Source organism: Phaethon aethereus (genome assembly GCF_964289735.1).
Source record: "Phaethon aethereus genome assembly, chromosome: 12".
NCBI lineage: Eukaryota > Metazoa > Chordata > Aves > Phaethontiformes > Phaethontidae > Phaethon > Phaethon aethereus.
The window spans coordinates 988,869-1,016,374 of record NC_138588.1 but is presented as its reverse complement, the minus strand read 5'-3'; the positions used below and the strand labels follow the sequence as shown (position 1 = coordinate 1,016,374).

The 27,506-nt window shown below is 59.5% G+C and overlaps 1 protein-coding gene across 1 annotated transcript in view; it reads left to right on the top strand.

The window, feature by feature from the left end:
* Positions 1–27,506, top strand: part of ADAMTS7 (ADAM metallopeptidase with thrombospondin type 1 motif 7) — a gene marked incomplete at both ends in the record, with an annotated part of 48,940 nt that overhangs the window by 18,079 nt on the left and 3,355 nt on the right. Inside the window, 12 exons of the mRNA XM_082004924.1 lie at positions 1,351–1,520; positions 1,725–1,858; positions 3,741–3,861; positions 4,392–4,636; positions 8,062–8,203; positions 10,923–11,049; positions 11,656–11,869; positions 15,086–16,879; positions 18,650–18,802; positions 19,423–19,596; positions 20,177–20,323; positions 20,528–20,687. Coding sequence (XP_081861050.1) covers positions 1,351–1,520; positions 1,725–1,858; positions 3,741–3,861; positions 4,392–4,636; positions 8,062–8,203; positions 10,923–11,049; positions 11,656–11,869; positions 15,086–16,879; positions 18,650–18,802; positions 19,423–19,596; positions 20,177–20,323; positions 20,528–20,687 — 3,581 coding nt within the window. The remainder of the gene's footprint in view (positions 1–1,350; positions 1,521–1,724; positions 1,859–3,740; positions 3,862–4,391; positions 4,637–8,061; positions 8,204–10,922; positions 11,050–11,655; positions 11,870–15,085; positions 16,880–18,649; positions 18,803–19,422; positions 19,597–20,176; positions 20,324–20,527; positions 20,688–27,506) is intronic.

Sequence of the window (27,506 nt, the reverse complement as noted above, 5' to 3'; positions counted from 1 at the left end):
GTTCTGCCTCCTTCCACGAGTAAGTTGCTCCTGCTCCGCACAGGCGGAGAGCGGTTGCAGTATGCCCCAAACAAAGAGCAAAGGCTCCACGCCTGTAGGTGTAAAACATATCCAGTGTCCTTTAATGACAGGAAAGAAAAATAGGTGTTCTTTGAGCCTGAGTCAGAGTGGTTTTGAAAAATCCTGCTACTGTTTATCACCCCATTGCTTTCCATGAGTGATTTTTTGACCAGCGCCCAGCCGGAGGCTGCCTCGCCCCAGCCTGCCGGTGCCGCAGCCGGCACTGGCTCTCTCCTGGAAGCGTCGGGGCGCTGACGGAGGAGCAGCCGTGTCCACCCCGTGATTCCTGGGCTGTTAAAATCGGCTCCCCAGATGCCCCCTTCCCCACCAAATCGCTGTGGCGTGGGATTCAGCCAGAGCCCCCAGCTTGCCCAGGTGTCGGGGCGCCCTGTGGCGGGGAGAGAAAAGGGCTTTGTGAGCAGTTTGCCAGTGGCAGGTGCTTTTCAGTGGCTTGAGGAGATCTGACGGCTACGGGAGCGGGCTCTCTGATGAGCCCAGAGGTGCTTTCTGCCCAGCTTCTTCCTTGGGCACGGCGTTCTCAGCGCATGCTACTGAGCTGTGTAAAGCAGCGCTGTGTAGTCTCGGTCCCAGGTCAAGAACTGGGTTTGTGTTTGACATGAGTTTTGTGGCAGAAGTGCAATCATAGTTTATGGAGTGTTTTAAACACAGCTGTGGGCAGGCAGGAGAGCAAGCACTGGAAAAGCAGGAGATTTTCCGCGGGCAGTTGTTTGCTTTGGCCACTGTAGGTAAATCTGCAGCTTTGCCTTTTGGATGGAGTGAACAAATGTGAGCACTGGGCAGTCCTCCTCCCGCAGGCATTTCCTCAGCGTGGGGTATGTAAACACAGCCCTAAAATAATAATTAACTTTATTCCGTTCAGCAAAGCGTGCCCAGACTTAACTGATGGGGGAAAAGTGATTTTCCTGAGGTCGTGGGGATGTGGGCCATGGAGAGCGCTGTGACCAAATGAAAAGGCAAGCATCAGGAGATGCTGGCAGTATTCTGAGAGTCTGTTGGCATCTGAGAAAAACATACCGTTGCTTTTGAAGTCCCTCTTACTTTAGAACTTTTTACCATGAGGGTGGTGAGACACCGGAACAGGTTGCCCAGAGAAGTTGTGGATGCCCCATCCCTGGAAGTGTTCGAGGTCAGCTTGGATGAGGCTTTGAGGAACCTGACCTAGTGGAAGATATCCCTGGCAGGGGGGTTGGACTAGATGATCTTTAAGGTCCCTTCCGACCCAAACCCTTCTGTAATTCTCTGATTTTGCCTTTTCCATCCCACGGACAGGCCGAAGTACGGGGGCAGGTACTGCCTGGGGGAGCGGAAGCGGTTCCGGATTTGCAACGTCAGGCCGTGTCCCCCCGACAAGCCCTCCTTCCGCCAGGTCCAGTGCAGCCAGTTCAACCCCATGCTCTACAAAGGGAAACTCTACAGGTGGACGCCGGTGCCCAACAACAGTGAGTCAAGCCCCAGTGAAAATCCTGAAACACAGTCTTGCTATTGGCTCGATTTTGCTGTTCGTGTCTGTAAAATTTGCCTTGCAGCGTGTTCGTGCCGTATTTTAAATTATGGCTGAGCTTGCAGGGTTAATTTATGGTTTTGGGGATGATGATGTGGTCCCCCGGCTGCTCGGTTACGTTTCTGCCTGTTGGGCTCCCCAGTTAACCCCTGCGAGCTGCACTGCCGGCCAGAGGACGAATACTTCGCAGAAAAGCTGCGGGACGCCGTCATCGACGGGACGCCGTGCTATGAGATGAACGCCAGCCGCGACATGTGCATCAATGGCATCTGCAAGGTGGGTGCTGCACCGGGGCGCTCTGGGGAGGGAGCCCAGGGACCCCCAGGCTCGGGGAAATGCAGGTGGGTGCCATGACCCATCCCTTGGGTGAACATGGTCCCCTTTCTCCCGTGCACCGATGGGCTGAGCTTACTTGTTTTGTCATTCACCACTCCCCGTAGTTCCACGAGGTACGCGGTATGGACGTATTTCAGCCTCTGTGCTGGCCTCAAGGAAATAGAGCACAAAACCAAGGCAATAAAGGAAGAGGGGTTTCACATGAAAATAAGGTGGGGGATGTGAAAGGATGCATAGAGAGGGCGCCCAGCCCAGCCCTGCACCCTGAGCACGGCTGCGGGTCTGACCTGCGGCGACGGAGGTGCCTCCCCCGGCTTGGCAGCCTCTCCGAGTGCTGGGATCTGTCCTTCCTTCTGGGTTGTTATTTTGCATTCTTGAAATCTCCCTACAAACATGTGGCGGCGTTGCTCCGGCTGCCAGCCGGGAAGGCATCTCCCAGTGCAGGAGGCGCAGGAATCTGGTGGAGATGGCGCCGTCGATGCTGGGAATCATCTGGGAGATGCTGCCACAGCTGGGGAGGCTTTGCCGAGCTGTGCCCTGGGTCGTCCAGCTGCCTTCGGTCGTAGCAAGAGGGTCCCTTCGCTCACAGCTTCCCTGTCCCTAGGGAAGCGGTCCTGAGGTTTAGGAGTGAGCGCGCATGTGGGACATTGGATTTGTGCTAAATGAGGGAATGGACGGTGGTCTGAGCTGCCGTGGTGCTGTGGTCTGTGGGGCAGATTCCCACCGCAGGACTCACCAAAGCCACGCTGCTGCAAAGCTGATGGCCGCGCGTGACCAGGGATTTGCACACGTGGGAGGGGACGCGGTCGGGTCTGCCCTAGCGTTACATGAAGATGGTTTCTGAAAGGCTTTTTGGAAAAAAGGTGTTTTGGATGGCACAAAGACCGGCAGGAAAGAGGAAAAATAATCAGTCAAGGAGTTTCCTTGCAGCCTCTTACATGAAAACCGTTCATGGAAACTTCCCCCTCTTGCTGGCTGTGCTGCCGGCAGCCGCAGGCAGGGGCCCGACGGCAACCGGAGGCTTTGAGAAGGTCCCGTTTGCCCCGGTGACAGCTTCTAAGCTACTTCAAAGGCTGCGGCATGCCGATGCATGGGCACCGGCTGGAGGGAGAGCGCAGGGGTCATGATTTTTGCTTGGCGTGTACGACGGGGTGCGATCCAGCAGCTCACGGCATATGACGGCACGTTTTGCCAGAGCTCGCTGCGCACAAAATCCTCGTCGCCGCTCAGCCTGCTGCCGGCCGCGGCACCGGGGTTAAACCTGGCCAAACCTTCCCAGGCAGCGAAGGCTGAAGGCTCCTCGCTGGCACAGGGCCCCGTGGGACCTGTCGGGGTCTTGGCCACGGCTTTTACGGTGCAAAATCGCAGGGAGTCTGTCACTCTGCTCAGGTTGAGAGATTTGGCACGAGGCATAGAGAGTTTCAGCAGAATATAAAAAAGGTTTGCGGGAAGTATTTTGAAAGAGGACTGGCAGGGCCAAGGACGGAGGCGCTTTCCTAGCTCGGCTCAGCGCTCACGTGTGCCGACAGGCTCTGCTGCCCGGGGACTTGGGTAGGAAAAAGTAAAAGCGAGATCTGGGTTGTGCTTCTCGCTGCGTGTGAACAGGACCACGAGGATACGTTAGCATGAGGAACCTGTGTCGCTGCCCATCCTGCAAAAGGACTCCAGCTCGCCCCGCTCTCCCACCCATGTTCCTTATTTCCCACCATTTAGGACCAAGGCTGGTCCTCCTCCCGCTCGTTCCTCCCGCGTCGGTGGCCGATGGCGCGGCGCGAGGCTGGGGCGTGCGGGGGCGCGGGCGGCTGATGGGGCTGCCTTGCAGAACGTGGGCTGCGACTACGAGATCGACTCCAACGCGGTGGAGGACCGCTGCGGCGTCTGCCACGGGGACGGCTCCACCTGCCACACCATCAAGAAGACCTTTGAGGACAGCGAGGGGCTGGGTAAGGGCGCTCGGCTCCGTCCCCAGAGCACCAGGTCCCTGTTCCGCTCGGAGCCAGGCTCGCTGCTGCTGCTCGTTTGCAGGGGGCTTTTAATCCCAGCTTGTCAATTTTGATGGGATAAGACCCGAGCGGCAGCACGGGGAGATGTGGTGTTGCTGTTCCACGTCTTGTTCCTCAGAAGAGGAATATCCCCTTACTGCTCTTTGTGTCTAAAGGCCCGAAAACAAACCTGTGCACACTGGAGCCAGCTTGGAGAGGTTTAAGGGGATTTTGTGTGTTGACAAGAACACGCTGAAAGCGTGATAAATGCCTTTCCAGCACCCATGTGCGAAACGTCTTGCTCTGCGATGGGCTCTCCCAGCGGGGAACGCAGCGGGGCTCAGTGGGGTTTGGTGCCTGCTAGTGCCTTACAGAGGTGTAAGGATCGGCATGTGCTGACACCCGAGGGACACTAGCACCCACCCGAGGGCGCGGATTCTCTCTGCCACATTTTTGACTCCCCCAAGACCAATGCTTGGTTCCGTTCCCAGGTTACGTTGATATTGGGATTATCCCTGTGGGAGCGCGGGAGATCCGGATTGAGGAAGTCGCAGAAGCCGGGAATTTTCTGGCGCTGCGGAGCGAGGACCCGGAGAAGTATTTCCTGAATGGTGGCTGGACCATCCAGTGGAACGGGGACTACAGGGTGGCAGGAACCACCTTCACCTACAAGAGGACGGGGAACTGGGAGAACCTCACCTCTCCGGGGCCCACCGTGGAGCCCGTGTGGATCCAGGTACGGTCTGGGATCTGCTGGTGGCCGGGGGACACGGGGGGGTCGGGACGTGGGGGCAGAGCCGCCAGCTCTCCTGCCTGCCCTTGCGGGGCTGAGCTGCCGTGGTCTGTCCTGGCCCTTCCCTGCCGTCCGAGGGATGGGGCTGTGCGTCTCCTCGCCACGCATGTTTCTCTGGGAGCCAACGTCAGGAGCAGCCAAGCACACGCTGCCGGCCCGAGGAGTGTTTCCAGCCCATGCCGCTTCCAGCTGAGCCTCGTCCCCTTTGCAGCATTCCTCAAAATATTTACACAGCAAAGAGCACAAGGAGAAAGAGCCCCTTTTCCTGAGGCCTTTCGCATATTTTATCACGAGCAGGGGAAGAGCCTGCGGTGCTTCTGGCAGGGCTGGAGCAGCCGGCAGAGGCGGTGGGAGCTGGGAGCCGTCGCGGTGCTGTGCGTGGTGGCAGAGGGTGGCCCCCCGGCAGCCCTCGGCAGTGCTGCGCTCCCGCCGGCACCGTGCCCAGGAGCTCAGCCCATGGGGTCGTGCTTCGTGGTCCAAACCCGGGTGATGCTGCCCACGGCGCCGCAGGTCAGGCTCCACTTCCTCGCAAAAGCCCTTTAGCGAGAAGGTAAAAATCCAAAAGGATCATTTAAAATCCTCTGAAACAACTAAAAATTTCAAGTTTTACTCCTTTTTTGCATGTGGGAATTTCCGTAAAGCTACTTCCTACTTCCCTCCCCAGAATAAGTCGTTTTTCACCAGACCCCTGAGGCTTTGAGGAGGCGAGCCCCGTCACAGGGTGATGCTGCCTGGCATCAGCCGCGGCTCCCAGGGCAGGGGAGGGCACCCGGGAGCTGCTGCTCCACCTGCCTGGCTCTGGGCAGAAGGGGTTACAATTAACCACATAGTGTGTCCCCCCCAAATTTCTTTTTTAAAATGTTGCATCGCAGCAGTGTGTTTCCAGGATGGCAGAGTTGCAGGCGGGAGAGCATCTGCCCGTCTCCTGCTCCCGTCAGGCGCTGCCGCCGGCAGACAGCCTGTGTGCAGGGCAGACACTGGGCTACGATAATGAACTTCAGGGGTTATTTATTTCTGTGTGAACCTGCTCACCCTAACGGCCCTGTCGCCTCCGGGTCGGCAGGAGGGTCTCCGCCTCTGCGCCCACGATGGGAGCGCACGTTTGCTGCCCCGCCACGGGAGGTTGCTGATGGTTTCTGGAAGCAAAGCTGCTTCCTCGAGCTGGCGCGGCTGCTCCGAGCCCCTTCCCTTCCCGAACTCCCACCTGGAATATGAGCCCAACTCGACTGTCACTAATCCCCTCCTCCGCCGCAGCAGCGGCAGCTCTGGGGCTTATCTGGAAATTGCCTTATTTTGCAAACCAGTCCCACTCTATCAATTTTCGCCTTGTATCCATGGAAAAGAGTTGCCTGGGGGGTTACGTTTCAGCCTGGCTTTATATTTCAGTGAGCTTTGCACAGCTTTGCAGGGGTTGTAACTGGCGGCGGGGAGGCGGCGTGGTGTGGGGGGCTCGGGGCCGTCCCTGCCGGGCAGGGCCCTCGGGAGCTGCTGCTGCTGCCGTGCCTGGCTCCGCGATTCCTTCCCCTGGGAAGGGTCACCAGGACGGTCAGGAGCGAGGGATCTGCCAGTTAATGCAAAGCTCTCGGGAGCCAACATCCTCACGCCTGCGAGGCCATGCTTTCCCCCGGAGAAGCCGGTGGGAATTGTCCCACGGGCGATGGCGCAGCCGGCGCCAGGCTGAAATTCCTCATGGTGCGAAGTGCGGTGCAGAGGCGGTGACTGCCACGGAGGTCCGTCCGCCCCACAGACACCCGGGAGCCCCCCCGGCCCCCACAAGCACAGCCCGGCGCGCTCTTCCCGAGCATTGGCCCCTTCGCACAGGCTCGCCCTGGAGCCGGCCACGCCGAGCGGCCCACGTCTTCGCCCTCGGCATTTCTTTCAGCAGAGGCTCAGGATGAAATGTGAGTGGGATACTGGGCTCATCTGCCGCCATGTGCTGCTGTTAATGGGGACGCTGGCGTGCTCGGCACCCGCACATCACTTTCTGGGATTCGTAACCTAATTAAAAACTTTTGACAAAAATGCTTCAATATTGATGAAGAGGTTTTGGAAAGATGCCCTCGCTCCTCCCCGAAGCTCCAAGAACAACAAAGCTTTGGCAATAATGAGAGCACTTAGGCTAAGAAAAACAAGGTTAAACTCCCAGCCTTTGCCGAGCGCGGGTGCGGGAGGTGCTTTGGGCAGGATTTGTGTCAACCGCAGGAGCCGCTTCGTGCGTGTTGAGAGCAGCTGGAACCTGTTTCAAGCGGGGAGCAATTAAGGAAATTCCTTCAGGCGTGTGTCGCCGTCACCGGCGTTTGCTCCCTCCTCTTTGCCGCAGCCCATTCCTCCACCGCGCGAGCGGGGTGTCACGCCGGCGCGGGCGCACCCCCAGCCGCGGCGCACGGCAGGCTGCAGCCCCAATGCGGTCGAGCCGCTGGCTGGTGCTGCCCGGGGCACGTTGGTGGCAGGTTGGAAGTGCAAGTGGTGACCACACAGGTAGCTGGCATCTCAAGCCGGGACGTGCCGCGGTGCTTCCCCGGGGCCATTTCTGGAGCACGACGCTCCCTGGGACACGCGGAGGAGAGGAGATCTGCGTCCTCTGCAGGGCCAGGCTCGTGCTGCCGTCCCCTTCCCTTCCTTCTGGCGCCATCCCAAAGGACCGGTCGCAGTGACTGCTCTTCACCTGAGTGTCCGTCCGTCCGGGCCAGCCACCACCAGTGCAGCACACGGGCTGGGAGCAGTCGCAGCTCGCTCCGGCCATAACGTCCCCACTGCAGAGCTCAGGAAGGGTGATGGGGAGCGGCAGAGGTTGCTCAGTGGGCTCCCGACCCGCGGGAGGGTCGTTGTGGCCCCACGTGCTGCAGAGCCCGGGCTGGGCTGGGGCCGGTGGTGCCCCAGCTCCGACTGCAGGGGAGGGGACGGGGAAGGGGCTGTCCGGCCGTCCTGGGCCCTGCACCGTGCCGAACCTCAAGAAGATCCTTGGATGGGGCTGCAGACAGCAGTGGGACTGAATGGGATTAGCAGGGGAATCCTTCCAGGCTCTTCATCAGGGGAAACGTAAAAGCAACATCCTGGTGCTTCTGAGTGTTCTCACTGTTATTTTTTATTATTACCTGACATTTCCACAACCCAATGCTCTGAGCTGAGGCAGCTCCTCTGCTCCTACACTGCTTCAGCCGATTGCTAACCCCGTGTCTGAAATGGTTGTGTGCTGGAACCATCGCTGTCCCTCGCCAACAGGCAGCGCAAGGGGACACATGCAGCCTTGGTCGTGACATGATGTCTTTATGGCCGTGCTAGGCAGGTTGTTATCTCCTGGGGTGCAACGGCCAGCCCCGGCTGCTCTGCACTAGCCACTCCCCTGACCCCCTGTTGTCCCCCTACAGCTGCTGTTTCAGGAGACCAACCCCGGCGTGCGGTACCAGTACACCATCCAGCGCCCGGCTGACAGCGAGAACGAGATCGAGCAGGCAGAGTTCCTCTGGCGCTTCGGCTCCTGGACCACGTGCACTGCCACGTGCGGGACCGGTGAGTCCGGCTGCCGCAGGACCCCGGGGCTCGGCCGCCCGTGGTGGAAGAGCAGAGCAGGCAGAGCATCCCCGTGCCGCGGGGTTGCCTTAGAAATTCCTGGGTCTTTGGTTTCAGGAGGTCTTGGGGGAGGAAAAAAGCGGCATCTGCTGAGGTCACCGCCCTCCGGTGCCCCTGCCGTGCTCGCCTGCCAGACTCTGTGCTTTATCAGCGCTTTGCTCCTTGCTCCATGTCCTGTTACCGTGCCAGGTGTTCCTTGGTGTCGGGGTGATGGAGACAAAAGAGCTTTAGAGAAATCCAGGGAGTGTTGAAGGGCCAGTCTCCCACCTGGCCGGGCCTCTCCAGCAGGGATCCTTTCCAGGGTTTTACGGAGAGCACGTGGGAGGGTGCCCAGCACGGGCAGAGCACCGGGATCCCGTGCTGCCCCGTGGTGTTGGACACTTGCTTCCCCCCTCCCGCCCCACTGCGCCACTGGCCGGGCATCCCGGGGTCCCCAGGGCAGCTTTTGGGGCGGCCGATGGAGGGGGATGGTCCGGGCACGCTGCGAGGGGGGAGGCTGGGACCAGCGAGTTCTTCCTTGAGTGCGGCTGCCGCTGCAAGAGAGAGAATTCAAGGACACTCACACGTCCGACGTTTCCTGCCTGTTCCTGGAGGCGGGTTCCTGCTGGGAGCAGGGGGGTCGTGGTGTGGCAGCAGCCGTCGGGGCGTTTTACGCAGATTTATGCTGGGAGCTCTTCGCCGTGGGTATGCACGGGCCCTGCGGCGTGGGGAGTCGAGGAGGATGGGAGCTGAGGGCACTTGCTTTTGTTTAAAACCGGCTTTTCTTTGCAAGGTTTGAGTGCTTGGCTTCCAGAACAGAAGGGATTTACAGGAGCAAACCAGGCAGGAGTTGGGTGAGGATGCTCTCCCTGCCCGGCTGCAGGCGAGCGGCTGGAGGAGGGCTGAGCCCCTCTCCCTGGGCTGGACGACAGTGTGAGCTGAGACATGGATTTGGGAGAGCCCAGGCTGCGCTTCTTCTGCGGGGGCCAGCCCCAGTGCCCTGGCCCCGTAAGCTCCCGAGCGCTGGAGCCAGAGCACAACTCGGCAGCGTCAGCAGGGTCGTATCAGCCTCAGCTATTGCAGTGGTTGTTATTTACAGCTCTCCCGAGTCACAGGTCAAGTACGTGTTACAAAAAGGAGGACAAAAGCAGGCAGCAAGGCAGCGTGTCGAGGGTGAGGTCACCCTGAAAAATGTCATCCCGTGAGTGCTGCAGGCTGGGGGCAGGAGGCTTCGGCGGGGGTTTATCCATGCGCTGCAGCTGGGGCAGAAGGCTGCCAAACCAGAGCTGTGCCGCTGTCGGTTGGCTCCCCTGCGGACACAGCCTCCCCGAAAGCCTCAGCGCGTGTGTGCGCGTGCTCCGAGGGCTGGATGTGGCTCCGGGCGGCGGTGCCAGGACGGTGCTCCCCCCCGGGCTGCAGCGTCTCCACCGTTCGCCGTCCTGCCCCGCACGTGCTCCTCCGCCTGGCTTTGGCAGCCCCGAATACCTGGTGCATCCTGCAGCGCGGCTGAGGAGGCTTTTTGCAGGGGGAGAGGTGGGGAAAGGCCTTTCCCCCTGCCGAGAGGTCCCTCCGGCAGCGGGGTGTTTTCCGCGGAGCCTCTACCGGCTGCGTCGCTATTAAATCCCATTAGGCAGCTTGTGGAAGGGCGTTTTTCTGCATCTCTTCCATCTCAGTGCTGACTATAAAAGCTGTAGGATAGTAGAGGCTTTACTGCAGAGATTTCTGCTCAGCAGCTCACCCAGCAGTGCCCCTTGCATTGCCTGTGACCGGTCTGTGCAGTCAGAGGCCACCAGGACCAAGCTGGGGTCGTTGCAGAAATCAGAGTGGGAGCCAGCAGAAGAGTGGAGACGTTCCTGCTTTTAACCCGTCTTGTCCCTGTGAACCGCTTGGTGCAGAGACAAAGCACCGGGAGGGCCAGCGGAGATGTCCCATGGAGTCTGCGAGATTGAAACAAGCCACCTCTCCGAGTTTGGGGTCTGCTGGCAGTTCTGGTTGCCCTCACCTTGCCTTCTGTGGAAACTCTTGCCGTTCCTTAGGTATTTCCTGGCATCCCTAAGCCCTGAAAGAACAGGTATAATCTGGCAGCTTTTTTCGAAGGGAGAACAGGAGTTGCCAGCTCTTCCTGTGATCTGTTTTTAGCTTTCTGCGAGAGCAGCCCTGGACTCCGTCTCAGGGCAGGAGCCAAGGCTGGCCTTGTGCAGGACAGACAGACACCGTGTCCCGCCAGCCCCAGGGAGGGGCTTCAGCTGCAGTCTGCTGCTTGTAGTGCCCAGGAGCCCGTGTCCTGGCTGCAGCGGCGTTGCTTACTTCCATCCATCTGTCCATCCGTGCAGCCAGTCCCAGGCGTCCCTGCTTTGCAGCTGCGTATCCAGGGTCACTTTCCAGCCCAGTTAAGCTCCGTAGGTCTCATCACACACGTGTCAGCTTGAGACCGGGTGTCCAGCTCTGCTTTTCCCACTCGGGTACACTGGGAGCGCTGGTGCTGCTGGGCTCCGTGAGGGCATCAGCACCTCAGCAGAAGTGGGCTCTTGACTTCCAGTTTCAGTGGTGGCTTCACTTTCTGTCCCCTGTTTTCGGTGGCTCAGACTTACCTTAGGGCCTCCTGTTGCCTGCTGGCAGAGGATGCTCGGTGCTTCAGTTTGATTTTCATCTCGAGCCAAGCCCTTGCCTGTGTCCGCAGGGGTGCAGCGGCAGATCGTGCATTGCGTGGAGAAGCTGGCCGGCATCGTGGAGGAGCGGTACTGCGACGCGCTCACCCGCCCCGACGACCAGCAGAGGACATGCAGCGAGGAGCCCTGCCCGGCCAGGTCCGCTGGATTTCCCCTCGCTCCTTCTCAGCAGAGCTTTAATCTCCAAACTGCCCTAAGGGGGTGACCAGTGTCAGGGGGACCTCGGTCGCTGCTGCGCCCGCATTGCCCCAGGGCACGTGCAGCTGTTTGCACCCCTGGTTCTGCACCTCCGCTCTCCTTCGGGCTTGAGAATGGCTCCCAGGCCCTGCACTGGTCCGCGGCATCAAATCCCTGTTGTTGCCCGACCGCCGCGGTGCGCTGGTCGTCTGCAGACAACGAGCCGCGCGGGAAGGCACCGTCCTGGCGGGGCCGGGAGCCCCTCTCTGCCTCCGTCCAAATAACCACCCCTGGCACAATACGGGGGACCAATCCACCCCTGACCCTCGATCCGGGCACCCTGACCTCGGGCTGAAACACAACGCAGGGATGTGACCGTGACCCCGGCCCCCACTGATCGTTACAGGCTGCCGAAGCCCGTGCGCGTCTCCTGGCCCCAAACGCCTCTCGCCTGGCGGTGGCTAAAACCCGCCGCCCTGCAGCGCGCGGCGCAGCGCGGCGCGGGACAGAGCCCGGCTTGCGGCCGCTCGCTCCGCCTGAGACGTTTCCCCTTTCACGTTTCCCCAGGTGGTGGGTCGGCGAATGGCAGAAATGCTCGGCCACCTGCGGCCCGTCGGGGCTGATGAAGAGGACGGTGCTCTGCATCCAGAGCGTGGGGCTGGACGAGCAGAGGGCCTTGCAGCAAGCAGACTGCCAGCACCTCTCCAAGCCAGAGGCCACGGCACCCTGTCACCAGGAGGTCCCCTGTCCCTCCCAGTGGGCTGTGGGGAACTGGTCTGAGGTGAGAAGGAGCGCCGGGGAGGTCCCAGTGTCTCGCCAAGCTGGCGGGAGCTGGGGCCACCGTGCCCCCAGGATGGCCGCAGCCTGCCCAGGAGCAGCGCGCGGGCTCCGGCTTACAGGGGAGACTCATCTGGATGTGCTTCTGTGGGCTCGCGCTGTGACACCAGCTCACACGGGCGGGAATTTCGTGGCACAGGGAGGTCTCGGAGTGAGGAAGGAGCACTGGGCTGTTTGACTCTGCCCCATCTTCTCTGAACCTTGCTGCATCCTCAGCCGGGGTGATGGCCACGCTCTGTGCTTGATGCAAGGAGGGCAGAAACAAGAAGTTTTCAACCCGTCAGTGTATTTTCCAGCCCCACAAGCCTTCCCCTGTGTTTTGACAGAAGCCTTAAAGGTAATTCTTGCCTGCTGAAGCAAGGTGCTAGGGGCAAGCCGGGGTCTGGACGCACCGCACATGTGTGTGCCGGCTGCTGGGCGTCTGCTCCCCGGCAGCGTGACCTGGCGCTGGGCTGTAGCTGCCCCGTGTGCCGCAGGGGTGGGCAGAGGCAGAGACCCCTCAGCGGTGCTCCCAGGGAGCAGGGGAGCCTTTGCAGACTTTTTAACAATTTATTTAAAAAGAGAGGGAGAGAAGAAGGGAAAAAAAAATCTAAAATGCCATGATCTGTGGACACCTTGAGTAGCCTGTATTTTTCTATTTCTATGGATCAGCTTAACCACAAGTTGAGGGTTTTAACCAGAAAATTATACCTCCTAATTTAAGCAGTGGTTTCAAGCAGCGTTCAGTGTGAAGGCAAGTATCAGGAGAGAAATGAGAGCGCCTGGGAACTGCGCTTGTTGCTAAGGAACAAATGGAATAAAAATGCGAACAGAAAATTTGCAGGCTAAATGAGAGCTATTTAGAAACATTTTTCTAGGGGCCCACAAAAGCCACAATTGCAGGGCTGAGAAAGGAGGCTGCAACAGTTCAAAGGGAAAATCATGAACTTCCCGTGGGTCCGTGCTGTGCCTGGCCCAGCACAAGCGTCACAGTTGTCCTCTGTGGTGCTGACATCGCTGGACCTGTGAGCCCAGGAAAACGTGCTCGGGATTTTGAGATGTCTGTAATTTTTCTGTCCTCCTTTCTCTTAAAGTGAGAGCCCGCTCTCTTCCCCATTTCCGCCACCACCAGTAAGTAGAGAAATTTGAGGGGCTTGGAGGCTTCCCAGAAACCTGGGGGGTTGTTGCTTGCTTTGTGCTTGCAGACCCTCGGGCAAGGCAGCACGCACACCTGCGGGGCACTGGCGGTTTGGGTAGCCCAACAAAGTGCTTGAACACTGGGGCTTAGTGCCTTCGGAAGGACCCTAAAGCAACATATATCCAGCTCTCTGGGCTTTCCAAAGAAGTTATCGGTGCGCTCAGAAGCATCATTTGTTGTCCATTAATACATGAGCGTTTGCATACAGGAGCGTCTGTGCGCTGCTGGCCGGAGCGCATCCCACCGTGCAGCCTGCCGTGATCCTCCTGCCTCACGTGCTTGACGCGCTCCTGCAAGCCCCGGGTGTTCCTCCGTGAGGCTCCCAACAGCCGTCGTTTCTTATCTGCGTCCTGGAGGCTTTTCTGATAACCCAGCCTTGGCAAATAAGCCTCCTCTTTTCCCCTGCCAGAGCTGCGATACCTGGAAATTATCTCCTGGGTGGAGCTGAAGGCGTTTGCTGAGAGATTTTAGCTTAAGGTGCACGCTGCGGGCGCTGACCGGTGTTCCCTGATCTGGCCATCCCGGTAGGGTGAAGCTTGCACCCCCGCCGCAGATGTTGGTGTGCGGTAATGTTTTACTTCAGCAGCGTCGCGAAGCTGGTGGCAATGCCTGGCAGCGGCCACGCGGTATTAGAGACCATCCCTCCGGCCGGGCACAGTCCTTGGGGTCGTTTCTGCTCCCGCCTGGCATTGCCCGGGAGACGTGGAGCTGGGGACGTCCCGGCCGGCACGGCATGGCACAGCACGGGGCCCCAGCTGCTGGGTCAGCATCTCCTTCGGACAGTCCCTGCCTGGGAGGAGACGTCCCGCAGGGTGGGCACCCACCCGGGAGCCCACCAGGACCGGCGCAGGTAGCGGGGCAGGTCCCATCCAGGCACCTGGCCCTCGCGAGGACTGAGCAAAGGCGAGAAAGGCTCAAATACAGGAGCACACATTGTCTGAGGAGCACGTCTCCCGGCCGGCCCAGCCCACAGCTCTGCCTGTCCACCTCAGCCTCTTAATTTCCTCGTGCTGGTGGCTGTGCCTCAAACCCTCGCCTCAGCCCATCCGTCTTCATCCAAACAGCAGCGATTTCAGCAGAAATCCCCTCCGTTGGGTTGGTTTGCCTTGTTGACCATTTGTTCTTGTTGGCTGGGTTGCATGAGGCACTTTGATGTACGTGACTAATGTTCCATGCGTCCGTCACCACAAACTGCCCCGGCCTGTGGCTTGCGCAGCCCACATGCGATGGTAGTAGCGCTGTGATTTACTTATCCAGCAGAAAATTCTGCTGTCCTTCTTTCCAGCTTGTGGGTTTCTTTTATGCTGAACAGTCTCAAAGAGACCATTATGGTGGAGGAGGGAGTGTCCTCAACAAAGCTGCTTATTGACCCTTGCTTTTTCCCTACTAGGACAACACCCATGTTATTATCCCCTGCTTCAAAAAATTCTCTTCTAGAAGAAGAGATGCAATTCATGGCGATAGGTCATAGAAAAGACGTGTTAGATCATCTTGCCCAACGCCCTTTGCAATGTCCATCTCCAGGGAAAATTCTTTCTGGCTGGAGTGTGGGTGAAGGATCACTCTGAGCAGAGTACCCTGCAGTGCCAGGTTCCCTGCACTGGGGCAGCCTCTAAGGGGGGGCAGCGCCGGAGGTAGATGTGGCCAGTAATGACACTGCTTACCGGTGCGATCGGTACCCCCTGCTCCCGACTCCTGCTACAGGCCGCGCCGTGCCACAGGTGGGACTGGCGCAGGAGACGTCTCGGGACCCAGGTGGGTGGTGGGAGCGTGGCAGAGCGACACGGAGCCCCTTCTCCCTGTGCCCAAAGCATCACAGCGCATGGGACGGTCAAGCGCCCGCTTCAGTATCTTGGTGGGGAGCACCGGCGAGTGGCACGGGCAGGGCTGCGGCACCGCTGCCGGCCCCTTCCCCGCTCCTCCCGCTGCCCCCCTGCGTCGCCCCGCTCCCAGCCCTGACGTGTGCATCTCTTCCTTCCCCAGTGCTCCGCGACGTGTGGAAACGGGACGCAGAGGCGCCCTGTTTACTGCAGCAACAGCACCGGAGCCGCTTGTGACCCTGCGGAAAGGCCCAGCTCGGAAACCATTTGCTCCTCGCCGCAGTGCCAGCAGAAATTAGACAATGCCAACGCAGACTGGTCTGGCAGCGGGTCCTCCAGCAGAGAGATATTTAATGAAATCCATTACATCCCCAGCAACCACATTGCTAAATTTAACCCCTTAATTCCAAATATTCCGGAGTCCAATGATGTCAATATCATCACTGAGGAGGACTTCTCAGCCAGAAAGGGAAATGTCTTTGTTGATGATTTTTACTACGATTATAATTTTATCAACTTCCATGAGGATCTGTCTTACTATCCCTTCATGGAGAAAGAGACCAAAGGCGAGGAGTCTAAGCCGGAGCTGAGCCCCAACGATGTGGAGGGGGCCCGTGAGATGCCCGCTGACGTCCTGCACGCTGTCAAGCCAGGAGGAGAGGCAAGTGAGGACCATCCAGTGACCAGCGAAGCAATCACTTCAGCTCCTGTGCATGGCGAAGGAGAGATGGACCCTGGGGGTTTCACCATGAATGACCTCGTGAGCGCAGTCCCTGCGGATGCGGGGACGGCCGCTCCCAAATACGCCATCCGTGACTTCATGGGTGAGGAGGAGGATGCAACACTTGTGCCCTGCTCCGAGGACCATCCGCCCACCCAGAGCACCACGAGTCACAACTCTGCAAACAGCCACAACCACCCGCCCCCAGATGAGCCCCAGGGAACCGTGCCGACGAGGACTGGTCCTGGGCAGGATGCACCAGCCAGCAGCCTCGCTCCCCGGGCTCCTTACCCGGCCGATCCCTCCCCACCAGTGCCCACTGGCGGGGCCGGTGCTGGTGCAGACACGTTCGATAGTCTGGGAGAGCCGGGGAGCAGCGGCGAGGGACATGCAAACACTGAGGGGCCGGGTAACGCCAGCAGTGAGGAACGTGACGTGTCCAGCTCTGCGGGGAGAGGCCGTGAAGACCCAGGGGAAATGGGTCTTGTCACCATGAACGGTGCTGCCCCCAAGACCAAGGAGCAGGGAGGGTGGGCAGAAATGCCAGCGCCGGAGGGGACGGCGGGCACACGCGCAGAGCCGGTGGCCGACGAGCAAGCCCGTGGGACAGAGAGGGCAGGTCTTTCCTTCCCCACCCCACAGGGGCTGGGGTGGGAGATGGCAAAGGGTGCTGGCAGCACCCCTCCCACTGCAGGGCCCTGTCCTGTGGCTGCTGACCGGGGCCCTGCAGAGCAGGCAAGGCAGCCGCCAGAGCTCCACATCCCCACCTCCCTGGGCTCGGACCCCTCGGTGGCCATGACAGCCTTTCCACCTGCAGCGTCCCAGTCCCCTGCCATGCCAGCGCCAGCCACCCAGCTCACCGCCAGCGGCCTCGCCCAGCAAGATGCCCTGGCACCAGCTGAGCCCACGGCCCTGGCGCACAGCCCTCCCGTGCACCCGGCGGGAGCATCGCCCTCCGAGCCCCCCGCAGCGTGGTGGACCACGGGGGTGTCCCACCGCCCGGAGCCGGCGTCGCCCCGTGCACAGCAGACCGCCCGCAGGGCCCCGCTCAGCAGCGCCGTGCCACGGGAGCGCTCGCCGGGGGCGGCTCTCAGTGACGGGGAGCATGAGTTATCCCAGCCCACCCCTGCCCCCCGGCCGAAGGAAGAGATGGAGAAGGAGGAGGCTTTGCTTCCGCTATCGACCGCCGTGGCAGCCACTGCGATCCCCAGCTGGGAGGTCGGGAGCTGGAGCGAGGTACGTGTCGAGTCCCATTAAAAGTGTGCGACGGCCAGTACAGAGGTGAGGGACCTGTCTCTCTCCTGGCTGGTCTCTGGGGCATTGCTCTTTGCATGCAAAAAAATGGGCATAGCTCACACATGCTCCGTCCTGTCCCGCTCCCGTGGGCACCGGCCACGGCGGCGGCTCCCGGCGCTCTGCGGCGCTCGGTGCAGCCAGCCTGGCTCAGCTGCAGTCGGCCCGCTCGCTGCCCCGGCTCACCTCCCGCTCCGGGAGGGCTGCGCGCCCCTCACGGCGATCCCCCGTGCTGCCGGGGGGTCCTGGGCAGTGGGCGCTGGTCGCGGTACGTGGTGGGCAGGGAATCGCGCTCCCCAGCTGAATCCCTGCCCGCTCCAGAGGAGCAGGCCAGCACGGAGCCCCCGCACCGGGGCTGAGCACCCAGGGAGGCCTGCTGGCATGGGAGCAAGCTGCTGCCATTTTATAGGAGAGATTATCTTAAAATATCTTAAAATATAGGAAATGACAAAAATTCGAATGTCAAGCGCAAGGCGCGTCAAGGCTGCAAATCACCAGAGGGAAGGGGCTGTGCTGGATGCGGTGAATGGGGGATTATCGGCGAGGAGCCCCTATCCTCCGGCTGCCTCGCTGCCCCTGGGCTGCTCCCCGCATCGCGTTCGCCGTGACAGACAAAAGGCTGCGGCGGTTCACGGTAATGGGCTTTTGTCAGAAAGCGCAAAAGTAAGCCGTGGATGTCATGGAGCACGGGAGCCTGGGCGTTGGGCGAGTCCTTTAAGAAGGCTGCACAGAGGACCCGGTAGCGGCCGGGACAATGCTTAAGCCAGCACAAATACAGCTGTTTAGGTTTTATAAACGGGCTTTGAACATCGCTTGAGCCGGGGCGTTGCAGGGAGCTCTGCCGCGGCGGTGGGACTGGTGGCAACCCTGTGACATGGAGGCACACGGTGTGTTTTGGCACCCTGTGAAGGCTTTTAAGATGGAAAGGCGGCTACAAAATAAATCAGATCAGTTTGGACAGCGAGGGGTGGGTCCAGAAGAGGAAGTGGAGGCACTGCCTTCCAGGTGGAGAAGACCCTTCACTGGAGCTTTTAACACTGAAAGAGCAGGGGACAGGCAGTGCTCAAAGGCATGAAACAGCTTCATGAGGCAGCAGGCAAATGGTTGAAGCCATTAGTGCTAATTAAGAGAGACGGAGCAACAAAAAAGCTTTAGCTTTTTTCTCTGCACCCCCAGCCGCAGAGATCCCCGGTGCTGCCCCGTTTCCCACCGAGCTGCGGGCGGCCGTGGCCGCGACGCTGGCGCGGGGCGATGGCCATCGCTGCGGGGGTCTGGGGTCAGCGTGAGAATCCTTCCGGAAGCCAAAAGCTGCACAGGGAAAGAACAGTCCCAGCCAGACCAGAAAGGACTGACATGGGTTATGGAGGAGGGTTTTCCTCCTTCTTCCCCCAAACCAAGGGCTGCCTGATGTGGGACTGGTTCGAGAGGAGCCTCTCGCTATGGGGAGCTCTCCATGGGGCTGGGTCCCGGCCAGGCAGTGCCTCTCTCCTCATCCCGCGGCCCTGCCTCCGCACACCCCGGTTTTACTGGCACCCCTCCCGATGCCCACGGAGGGGGCGACGAGCCGAGTCCCCCCAGGGTCACTGGGCTCCGTCCTTGGCCAGAGCCAGCCACGGGGCACCAAGGGCATTGGGGGTATCAGGGGCATCAAGGGACGGCCCCGCAGGCGCCGGCAGAGGGGAAGGGAGCTGGAGTCTGCCCCGTGTGTTGCAGTGCTCGGCCACCTGCGGCGTGGGTGCGATCTGGAGGACCGTGCGCTGCAGCACCGGCAGTGACGACGGCTGCGCCGCTGTGAACAAACCCGTCCCCGCTCGGAGATGTTCCCTGAGACCGTGTTCGTCGTGGCGCGTGGGCAACTGGAGTAAGGTAAGCGTGCGTGCAGGTGGTGGGGAGGGTCCCGAAAAATCCACAGAAAAATGGTGCCTGCCCTGTGGCTGGAGCGGTACCCGCTCTCGGGGCGTGCTCTTGCCCCACGGCTCACAAAGGCAGAGGGTAAAGATTTGCATTTTCCACAGGGATTAAACTACGCCATCGCACAATAATCTTTTCATTTTTCCTGCTCTTGGGCTGGCTAAAAAGCCAGGAATTTGCAAACGCTAAACGAAGCGTGGTTTGAAAGTTTCTGGAAAACATTCTTGCCAACCTGCACTACCAGAGGGTGTTTGCAGGGGGGTGGGTGAATCCAGTAGGTTCAACGGGGGGGAGCAACCCTCCCTGCTCTGGGTGGGCGCCGTTTCTTGGCCGTGCCGGTGGGAGGTCATCAGTTGTAAGGAAAGACTTTGTTGCTGTTACAACTGGAAGCCGATTCAGGGCTGCATGGACTTTTCTCCAGCTTGCACTCAAGAAAGGGGTGAAAAGAGGTTGAATATCAACTCAATCCAGCCCAAGGCAGAGCGTGTCTCTTGGGTCACCTCCCTTTGCTGGAGCGATTCCCCCTTACCAGCCCACGCCGCCCTGCCCCGGCGTGATGCTCGTGTCGTTCCCAGTGCTCCCGGAGCTGCGGCGGGGGGATGAAGGTTCGGGATGTGCATTGCATCGACACTAGAGACCAGAGGCTCCTACGGCCCTTCCACTGCCAGGCCGTCCTCTACAAACCACCCGCGCAGCTCCCCTGCCCGAGCACGCCGTGCCTGGCCTGGTACACGTCCTCCTGGAGAGAGGTAGGGGCTGTGGGGAGGGGGCTGCATGGCGGGGGGCAGTGCTGGACCCCGAGCGTCGCCGCGGGGCTGCGTCCCTGGCCGGGCACGCGCAGCAGGCGTGCCTGTGACGGGCTGTTTCGCAGCCACCACGCTCTTGCCTCTCTCTCCCTGGAAGCACGTGCAGCCGGTGCTCAACGTTCGCTCGCCTGGGGCAAACGCTCGGCAGCTGCTGCTGGGCAAGCGCGCGGCCCGCGGGGCCGAGCTGCCCGCGGCCGTGCAGACGCTTCGCCGGGGCCCCCCGATCGAGGGAGGCAGCGGGCTCGGGCTGCCTCTCCTCATGTGTCCGCAAAATGAAAGCAGATACTTGCAGTGGGTCTGCTGGATCCTCCTGCCTCTGGGACTCTCCCAGCCGGTTTCGAGTGCCAAGGCCACAGTCGGCGGTCGCAGCAGGGGTGGCTGCGAAGCCACGCGCCACCCGGGAAGTGGGTTCGGTCTGTTTGCAGGGTGGGTTTGTGGTGCGTGTCCTTAAGACACCAATGCATGGAGCGCGTGCCTTTCCTGCTCCGCTGGCTTCCCCTTTCAACGGCTCGTGTCTCGGCAGTGCTCGGAGTCGTGCGGCGGCGGGGAGCAGGAGCGGCTGGTGACGTGCCCGGAGCTGGGCCGCTGCGAGGAGCAGCTGCGGCCCAACGCCACCCGGCCCTGCAACACACACCCTTGCACCACCTGGGTGGTGGGCTCCTGGGGAGAGGTGAGCGGGCGCGGGTGGGAGCGCGCTGCTCCTCTTGACGGGGCTTTTGCACGAAGGGCAAGGAACGGGGGAAAAACCCAACCCTCAAAACCAAACGGGGGGCCGGGGTCTGGTTCTGCCGGCACAGCGCGGCATTGGGGGGTGGCTTGGTGGGGCACGGGGATGGGTGCCCCCCGGGCTGACGGGGCTGCCCCGCTCCCGCAGTGCACGGCTCCCTGCGGCGGGGGCATCCAGCGGCGCCAGGTCAAGTGCATCAACACCAAGACGGGACTGGCCGAGGAGGACAGCAGCCTCTGCGACCACGAGCCCTGGCCCGAGAGCACCCAGAAGTGCAACCCGCAGGACTGCGAGAGCTCCGAGTCGGGTAAGCGACGTCCTGCCCGCCTGAACGCCGAATCTTTTCTCTTTAGCGTGCTTACGCTCCACAAGAGCTTGCGTGCTCTGTGCGGGATAACTGCTGCCTTTTGAGGACACGGTGCTGGTCGTGGGGATTGGTGTGTGAAAACCACCCGGCTCTCAGCTACGGAATATTGCCTGGTGAGCGGGTGGCTGCTCCGTCGTTGGTTTTATGGAGGAGCGACACATCGTCCTCCATCACCATCCTCTGCCGTGGCTGGAGACACTTTTCCACCACGCAGCACTGGTGAGGGCTGATGCAGCGACGCCCGGTTAGAGGCTCAGGTCTGCGCAGTTTTTACGCTCATTGCGGGTCCCGCAGCAAGGTGACGAGGCGCGGCACGGTGTCACTGGGCGTGCTGCGTGCTGGGAGGCTTAAATGGCACCGTGTTAGTGGGCAGCGGGCGGGCGCGCTGTGCGCCGGCTGGGTGGTCTGCTTGGTCTCTTCGAAGCTGCGCCATGAAACGCGGTAAAGGCCATGTAAGAACACGACCCGTTTCTGGATCCAGTAGCTGTAGACGTTTTTTTCTAGCCAAGTTTAGACTCGTTCTTTATTTTTCTTCTCCCCACCTTTTGCTTTTTGGTCCCCCCGGATAGTCTGGAGGAGGGCGCCAGCAATTACTGGCCGTGCTGAAAGACGAGCTACACCCAATTAATTTTCCCAGGGCAGGCTGTGCCCCGCGCTCTCCCAGCTGGCCGGTGGCGCGACGCTGTCCCACTCCCACAAAGGGACCCCAGGAAGCGCTGGGCAGCTGGCACCGGCGCAGCGGCGCCCGGGGTGGGACGGGCTGGGGGCCGGGGGCGAGGCGGGGGCCGGGCACGGGGAAGGGCAATGGGCGCATGGTGCTGCTGAGCTGGGACCTGGTGCCGGCCGCAGCAAGGGGAGTGGTGGGGGAGGAAGGAAGAACCAGTCAGGCCGCTAAAAAGCAATGTGTCTGCGGGACGATGGAGGGGGTGTTTTATTCGTCAGTTGTGTAAGGCTAGCTTGGCTGATCGATAATTAAGTGGGGATGTTGTAACCGCCTACAAATGTCCAGCGTGTTCAGCTCTCACGGGGCCGAGTGTGGTTTTTCACTGGCAGGAATGTGAGCTGGGATGTGCTTGTCGGAGGCAGCAGCATCACCTGGCGAAGGGACCGCTGGCGTCTGCCCGAGTGCCCGCACTGGGGGTGGCGTGGGGCGGGGGGACCTGGTTCAGAACTAAGGTGTAATTCAGAAAAAGGAAAGAAGGAAATGTCAAGCCATTAAGCTCTCTGACCACCAGAAGGCTGTTTGGTGATAAAGCCCCAGAGCATAAAACTTGAAATGAGCCTGGGCTGAAAGACCCGTTCTGCAGCATCTTTGGGTATGTCCGAGCGGATGCTCCAGCGAGTCAGTCCCGACTCTAACCTGAGCCATGTCTGCCAGCTTCGTTTACCAGCTCCAGCTGCAGCCGCCGGGCTCTGCCGTGCTGCGGGCGCTCGCCCGGCTTCTCCTCTCACCTTCACTTGGAGAGGTACGTCCCACGGCACCAGGCAGTTCCCTGTAAGCCAGAACTTTGTGGGCTGCAAGGGTTAACAGCACGTAAAGGGAAAAGCAATAAAATGAGGGGATTAGATGTCATTGATAGTAGCATGTTAATCATTAATCAGCCTTATCTTTTTAATGTGTCTGGACAAAAAAAAGCTTTTTGTCTGCCCGGAAAGAAACATTAGACCCTCAGTGATTTTATTGAACAAAGAGAGGGCTGAAAGCCAGAGCGGGGTGGGCAGGAGGGCGGCGGGTGGCTGGGGGCCGGGGTGCAGGAGCCAGCCCCGCAGCCTGCCCCGCACCTCCATGGAGGTCCCGCTCTGCAGCCTGGGACACCCATTCTCGTCCTTTCAGCCACTCGTATTTGTCCTGTGTCTGGCTGCGTTCCTCCAAACGCCTCTTCTGGAGAGGGCAGAAGCACCGGCTTTGATTAACCGGGATTTGGAGACTGTGACCGCCGGCCATTGGGATGCTTTTAGCCATCAAACCGCTCCTTTTTGGTGGCTGCGCCACACTCCTGCATTTGCAAGTCTGTTGGGCAGTTCAGCATTTAGGAAATAATTAGTCAGGCTTGCTCAAGAAATGATGCGCGGTTCTGGCTATTTTTGTCAAGGGAAAATTTCCGTGCCGGGCTTGGTGATGAGAGCCGTGGAGCCACACGGCGCAGCCAAGGTTGTACCAGAATAACCACTTAGATGTGTAGGAAGCACACAAATAAATGTTAAAATCCTGGATTAAAAATGACATAAATGCTCTGGCTGTAGCCCAGGGCAGGAAACGCCTCTTGGAAATACAAACATTTCCTGCCGAACCATGAAGAGGAACAAAACTTTCACATGGCAGGAAATCACAGATGTGTAAATCCACAAGCAGAGGCTCCCAGAAAAGGCATGAACGTAAACTCCAACCCTTTTCTGTGTTTTAAAGGATCTTTATTGCAGAAGATTAATGCAGATTGGAGCGATTCATGTGTTTATGTTAGAAGCACAAGGAGCCTCTGTCTCCTGTAAGATGAAGCGCACCGATACCAGCAAAATCATGTATTTGTCTTTGCGAGCGGTCGTGTTCTCGCTGGACACAAAAATGTGAATAACCCCAGTAGAATTTAAATGCTAAAACCATTATCAGATGAATTTTTAACAGAAATGGAACAGATGAAGCATAAACAAACGTCTCACCGGCAATCAGCCCTCTTCAATTAAAGGAGGTCAGAATTAATTAGAACCAGAATCCTGTTCTGTTGCCAGGTTATAAATTAATTGAAGATTACACAGAGGTTATTTCTAAATGTGCCTGTCGCTTTGCAGCTGCATGCAGCTGGGAGCGGGGAAGACAAGGCTGGCCGTGTCCTCGGGCGGCTCCTGGGCAGCATCGGCGCCCGTCGGGCACCCAGATGCCTCCATGCAAAGCTTCAGCAAGGCTGCGGACCTTTCTCTTGCTCCGTGCTGCGACGAGGAACTCGCTCAAACGCGAGGTTTTCCTGCGCGGGGGCTGAGAGCCATGGCTCTCGCCCACGCTAGCGGCAGCCGGGAAAGCCCTGCGGCTCCGTGCCGGCGCCCGGGGAGGCGAGGAGGACGTTGCTCCCTCCTGACAGCACGGCCTGGGCGACTGGAGCGGGAACAGATTTGCTGGACCTCGGGCAGGGCCGCCGGGGAGATACGAGCAGCCTCTGGCTCAGGAAAAGCCGGTTGCCCTCTGATTTCCACCCGTGCCTAGCTCCGAGCCGAGCAGCGCGCTCACACCCACACTGGCCGCTCCTCGTACCAGACCGTTTCTTGCCACGCAGAAAGCTGGGAAGAACCCTCGCAGCGTGTTTATTTCTGCGTTGAACTATTACACTTTGGTTTGTGTCCACCTTGGGAAGCAGCGGAGCCGCAGGTCCCGCGTGAGAGCTCGGAGAAACCAGCGCCGGCTTATCCGGCGGGTCAAGCGGCTTTAAAGCACAGAAGCAGCAATTGCTCTGCACAGGAGGAGGGTGCTAAGGGCTGGACCGAGCTGCAGCCGCCCCGCTGCCGCCAGCGCCGTGGCTGTGCCCGCACGACGGCTTTTGGCCAGACCCTCACCGGCGATGGGCGAAACAGCCCTGTACAGGCCCGGACGCACGCAGCCCCCGGGGTGCTCATTGTGGTAAATGGCGTAAAATTACTCATTTTCCTCATGCCCATTTCTCTGCATCTGGTACTGGGTGGGTCTGCAGGCTCCCCAAATTCACACCACGCAGGTGAGGGGTCTGGTTCTTTGCTCCAGCCGAGGCACTTTAGCAAACACGACCGTTCCCACAAGCGTCTCAGGCTCTGAATGCCGAAGGAACCAAGGTAAAGCGTTCAGCTGGCCCGAGAGCAAATGTGTCTGACCGGCTGCGGATGCAGGTTCTTGGGGAACGAGCCAAAGGTTTCCAGCCAGCGGGAAGGGACGGAGCGGGATGGGGTTCAGCCTTGTGTCCCTGGAGCAGCCAGCACAGGGGACTGTGTTTGGTGGGGCTGGGCGATGCCTCGGGGGGGACCGAGGGGCGCAGCCCCCCCGCTCACACCAGGGACGTGCTGGGGCGAATCCCAGACGCCAGCACCCTCTTCTGCTGCCGTTTGCGGTGCTCCAGGCTCATTATCCAGGGTCTGGTGGTATTTCTATATTAATTGGCAATTAAATGTTATATTCCTTCTTGCTTTGAGTAGGGAAATGATATTATTCACGGTTCTGCACGTAGCTGAATTTGCCCGCGAGGGATACGGACTAGAAATAATTGCAGCAAATTCCAATTTTCTCTGTCGTTTGAGCATGTAAATCTGTACCCAAGTGGCAAGACAGGGAGGTGCTGCTGTGCCAGTCATTAAGTGCCCTTTCTGGTCTGCTAATTAACAACAGCCGCCGATGAAAAATGGGTGCTTGGGAAAGGATTCCCCGTTTTTATTAGAAGTAGGAGAAATGAACGTTGCCCATCTCAGCCTTACGGAGAGACAGGCTTTCGATGGCGCGGGCTGGCAGAGGCTGCTCAGGCGTCCCCGTATCGACCCTCCTGCTGAGCGGGTGGATGCAAGCGCCAGGCCCGCGCCGGGGGGTGCCGGGCAGGTCCCCTGGAACGCGCCCGCGCCCCAGCCCCCCCACGCCGTGCCTGCACAGCGGCTCCCGTGAAAACCTGGGAAATGGGAGGCAAAACGCTAGTAACCGCCGGGCCGATGCAGCAGAAGAGGGAGGTGTCCTCGCCCCCACGGAGCGGTAGGGTGTCCTTACTGCGGTGCCGCACGCTTTTATGGCAGTGACCTTGGTTTGACCCACGGCGGTGGGAGATGCTTCTCATCCCTCCTTGGCAACCGCTGAGTAGGTCGAGGTTTTGGAAGGCGTAAATCACAGTGGACCTCAGCAGCCAGCGCAGGCCGCTAGGAGGGAACGAGAAGCTGCTTCCCATCTGCCTTGGGTGCAGGCTGGCGGGCACGGGGCACCCTGTGCGGGCACCCGAGGGACCCAGAGGCTGCAGCCAGGAGCCCCTTGCCAGCACCTCTGGTAACAGCCTTGCAGGCAGGAGGTGAAGCCTAATCCTGACAGCAACAGATTAACCCGTACTTAGCTTTTTTGAAAACCCTCCAGAATGCATCAAGGGCATATTTCTCCTGCAGAAGAAAGACCTTCAGCAGAGGCGATACTGGCCTTGGCCTTGAAGTGCTAAAAACGGGGAAGGCAAGGACAAAAATGAAATGGCTCTTTCCCTGCGGCTGGAGGAACAACCGTGCTCAGCCACGGCAGTCACGTGCTGGGGGTCCTGCCTGGGTTCGGTTTCCCTCGGGTCTTGAATCAGTGGAGGGCACGGCGCCGCTGCCAAGCGCCGTTCCCTGCCTCATCGTCACGTTAACAAAAGGCGTAAGCAGCCACGACTCCGTAGCTGTGATGCGGTCTGCTCAAGCCCGACTGCTCCGGGTAGGGCTGGCTGTGGGAAGCTCCGGACATGGCGTGTTTAAAGTGGTTTGGGATTTTGGAGAGGAACCAGGGTCATGTTCAGCGACTCGTTTCGGCAGAGCCGGCTTTCTCTCCCCGTCTCTGCACTCATGAGAAGGAAGGGGAAGACGACGCACAGCGTAGGGAGAGTCCTGGCTCTGCCGCAGCTCTTCGGAAATGAGAATTTCTCTCTGTGAGATACAGAGACTCTAAAAAATGGATAATCCCGCTGAACCTCTTAAAGAGCACCGGCGTCTTCCTCCCCTGGCCTGTAATCCCCAGGCTGGATGCTCAGGGGGTGTCGACGGGAGCTCCGCGCCGGCGCTGGGGCTGGGACGTGCCGGAAGCGGCAGGCTGAGACCTGAAAACCGGTGGGGTTTTGTGCTTTTGTCCCAGTTTCCCAAGCTGCGGCCGTGTCGGTGCCTGCCCGTGCAGGCAAACCTGGCGGCGGAGCACACGTCGCTTGCTCGCTGACCAGCGACCGCGGCCCCGGCGCTGCCTGCGAGGAATCGTGCTGCCCTCGCCGGTGCTCGCTCCCGGGGGCACTGCGGGCGCCGGAGCAGGAGCCTGGGATAATACTTGTTAAATTCGGCACTGGCTCTGAGCGCATCCCGAAGGCCAGAGGTCAGCAGCTTAATTCCCTGGTTTTGCTAGCTCAGCTCTACGCTCAACCTTTCCTTGTTTTTACAAAACCTGTTCCAGGAAGTTTATTTTTCCCGAGCATAAAAGTAAACGCTTAGGTCTGTATGGCAGAAGCTTAAATGAAATTTAAAGCGACTTCCACGCCAACTTAAAAAAACAACCAAAAAAAAGTGGAGGTTTTCAGTTTCTAATGTGCTGACTTAGCCTGGATTGTAAAAGGCCTGCTTTAAGCTATTTCTTTAGACTAAAATTTGGCGTAGACTTGAATACTGTAGCGTATGTTCAAATGAAGTGTTAGGATTATACTAAAAAAATTGTTAATAGAAAAAAATAACAGTAAGAGGATTAAATGAAAATTGGGTCAATTCTGCAGGGACCCTCTCTGAAGAGCTGACAAATTAAGTGCTTATTACAGCTTCCCTTGCCCAAGACCAAATTCCAGGGAGGAATCATGAGCTCAGCCAAGATTTTCAGACCTGAGCTTGACCCCGCACACATCCACGCTGAGATGCTACATCAGACCGAAGCACGACTCGATCTGCAAAAATGATGAGCGCTCAACAACTCCCGTTGACTTCAGTTTGTAAAAATGCTTTGGAAACCTGGCGTCCTGCTGCGGGGTCTCGGGGAAGGTCGGCAGAGGAGTTGCAGCAATGCCTCCAGCCACGGGCGGTGGCTCTTCTCTACGCTCCGCTAAGCCCATCCCAGAT